Source organism: Triticum dicoccoides, chromosome 2B (assembly GCF_002162155.2).
Source record: "Triticum dicoccoides isolate Atlit2015 ecotype Zavitan chromosome 2B, WEW_v2.0, whole genome shotgun sequence".
NCBI lineage: Eukaryota > Viridiplantae > Streptophyta > Magnoliopsida > Poales > Poaceae > Triticum > Triticum dicoccoides.
The window spans coordinates 731,500,930-731,503,361 of record NC_041383.1 but is presented as its reverse complement, the minus strand read 5'-3'; the positions used below and the strand labels follow the sequence as shown (position 1 = coordinate 731,503,361).

The 2,432-nt window shown below is 49.7% G+C and overlaps 1 protein-coding gene across 1 annotated transcript; it reads right to left on the bottom strand.

Annotated features, from left to right (window-relative positions):
• Window positions 1-490: 490 nt before the first annotated feature.
• LOC119368502 (auxin-responsive protein SAUR23-like) lies at window positions 491-1,312 on the bottom strand. Its single transcript, XM_037633740.1, has one exon. It carries the CDS (start codon window positions 1,228-1,230, stop codon window positions 781-783), a length of 450 nt encoding a protein of 149 aa, XP_037489637.1. The 5' UTR covers window positions 1,231-1,312; the 3' UTR covers window positions 491-780.
• Window positions 1,313-2,432: the final 1,120 nt, after the last annotated feature.

Here is a 2,432-nt window from a genome sequence, read left to right as displayed (position 1 = left end):
GTGTGCAGTTGACTGAAGGGAAGCCTCGGCGCAGTGATAAATCTGCTGTCTATGGGGTCAAGTTTTAAAAAACAACCTCTTGCAGAAATGTAAAATGATGCATATAAGCGTATAATAGATCCAAAGTGATCGGATCCTTCACCGGACCCTACTCTAAGGAGGAGCTACATGCACAGACTGCTTTTTTTATTGACTACCTTTCGCTCCACCATACAGGTACAACCAACAGATCTGCAAATAGTTCTGGTGCTCGCATTTATTCCTAAATTTATTTCAAGATTTTTATCGATGCACATTCAGTGGGAGGAGACGTTTCCGTCGATGACGAGGTGCCTACGGTGAGTTCATAAATTTCAAGAGGATATGTCGGGCCGTCTTCCGAAGATGCTCATAGGGGTAGGCTGTGCGCGCGCGTTCATAAGGGGGAGTATATGCGTGTGTATATGAGCGCTTGCGTCTGTACTTTGTTAAAAAAACAAATCTGCAAATAGGACACAAATATATACATTTCATTTCTAGGACACGAAAATATGTACATTTTCTAAAATGCCAGCTCGACTCATGGGGTGATAGTCCAGAAGCATCGGGGCGCTTTGTCAGTGTAACAGTCTTGCAGCCATGGATGGCTACGGCGCCGCGGCATGGGCGCGCGCCTACTACTGCTGGCTTCCGCTGGCTGCCTGGCTGGCTGCTGCTTCCGGCTTGCATGAAAAGGAGCAAAATGAACACGGCGATCCCGCTTCTGCAATGTAGAGAGCAGGCGTACGGTCGACCGATCGATCACGAGGCGAGCTTCTTCATGGTCACGCCCTGCAGCAGCGGCCGCGAGTCATCGTGCGACGCCGCCACGACGCCGCGGCGGCGACGGAAGGAGGGGCGCTCCTCAGAGTCGGAGGACGAGACGCGGCGGAGGACGTCGCGGAGGTGGTCCTCGTCGCAGGGGAGGGCGAGGGGCCCAGAGGCCGACGGGAAACCGTACTCCTCCTCCGCCTGCTGGAGCAGCTCCCAGAACGCCGGGTGGCTCAGCTGCGCCACCGGCACAACGAACCGCCTCGACGACGACTCCCCGTCGCCGCGGCCCCTCACGCGCACCGCCACGTGCCCGGCCGGCACCGCGGCGTCCAGCATGTTCTTGTTGGGCCGCACTGAGGCCGACGCGCGGGAGCACCACCGTCGCACGGCGCGGCGCAGCCAGGCGAGCGACTGGACTGTGTTGATGACCTTGCACATGCTTGACGAAGCGGATTGGACTGAAGCGACGACCTATAGCTGTGCGCTCTGCTGCTGTTTGCCTTCGTGAACTTGCGGATTGGATGGGATGGAGTATTTGGAGAGCGGGACGGCATATATATAGCGCCGGGGCTTGGGATCGGCCACTGGAGTTGGTGGAAATTGCAGGAATGGCACCGTCATCGCGCCGTGAGCCCGTGATGACATGGACGTGTGTCGTGTGTCTTGCACGTGAGACCTAGCAGTAGCATAGCACTAGCAGTGCAGTAAAGCGGTTTGTAGTATCAGTTTTCATTTCTGGTGAAAGTGATGCGAGTGAACTATGGTCGATCTCTACAGCGCTCTGTTTCACGTGATACGGGTTACTTTCTGTTGTAGAATCTTTTTGGGGGGTTTTGCTGAACACCAGGTATCTAAAAAAGTTTCAGATTTGCTATTTCACATCTAGATGTGAAATAGTTATCTCACATCTAACTGTCTAACCACACGATTTATACATCAAGATTCGTATTTTTTTGTCATTTAGTGTTTTTCCTGTACGCGTCTTGCGCAAGTGGGAGGTCGTAGCGTTTAGGCCGAGTTTTTCACAGCATCGTGTGTTTGCCTCCGCGTGGGCTGCGGCTAGAAGCGATTTTTTTATTTTCTGTTTTTTGTCTTTATCCCTTTTCTTCTTTTGTTCATTTATTTGTTTCAAATCCATAAACTTTTAAAATTCACGTTTTTATTTTTTCATTTTTTCTTTTTCATTTTTCTTTAAAATTCATGACTTTTTTTTCATATTTTGTTAGTTCATTGTCTACTACCAAATAGGGGTTGTCTTTTTACTTGTCCCGGTTGCAAGTCCACTCTTCATTTTTTTTGTCCCAGTTGTAATCTCACCCTCAATTCGCAACTAGGCCTCGACATTTTTTTTGTCTCAGTTGCATGTCCACCCTCGACTCGCAATTGAGGCCCAAATTTTTTGTCTCAGTTGCAATCCCACCCTCGACTTGCAACTAGGCTTCGATATTTTTTATCTCAATTACAAGTCCACCCTCAACTCATAATTAGGGCCCAAGCTTTTTTTTTGTCCCAGTTGCAAGTCCATCCTTGACTCGCAACTAAGGTCGGACCTTCTTTTGTCCCAGTTGCAACTCCACACTTGACTCGCAACTGAGCATCGACAATTTTATTCTCAATTGCAAGTTCATCCTCGACTCGTA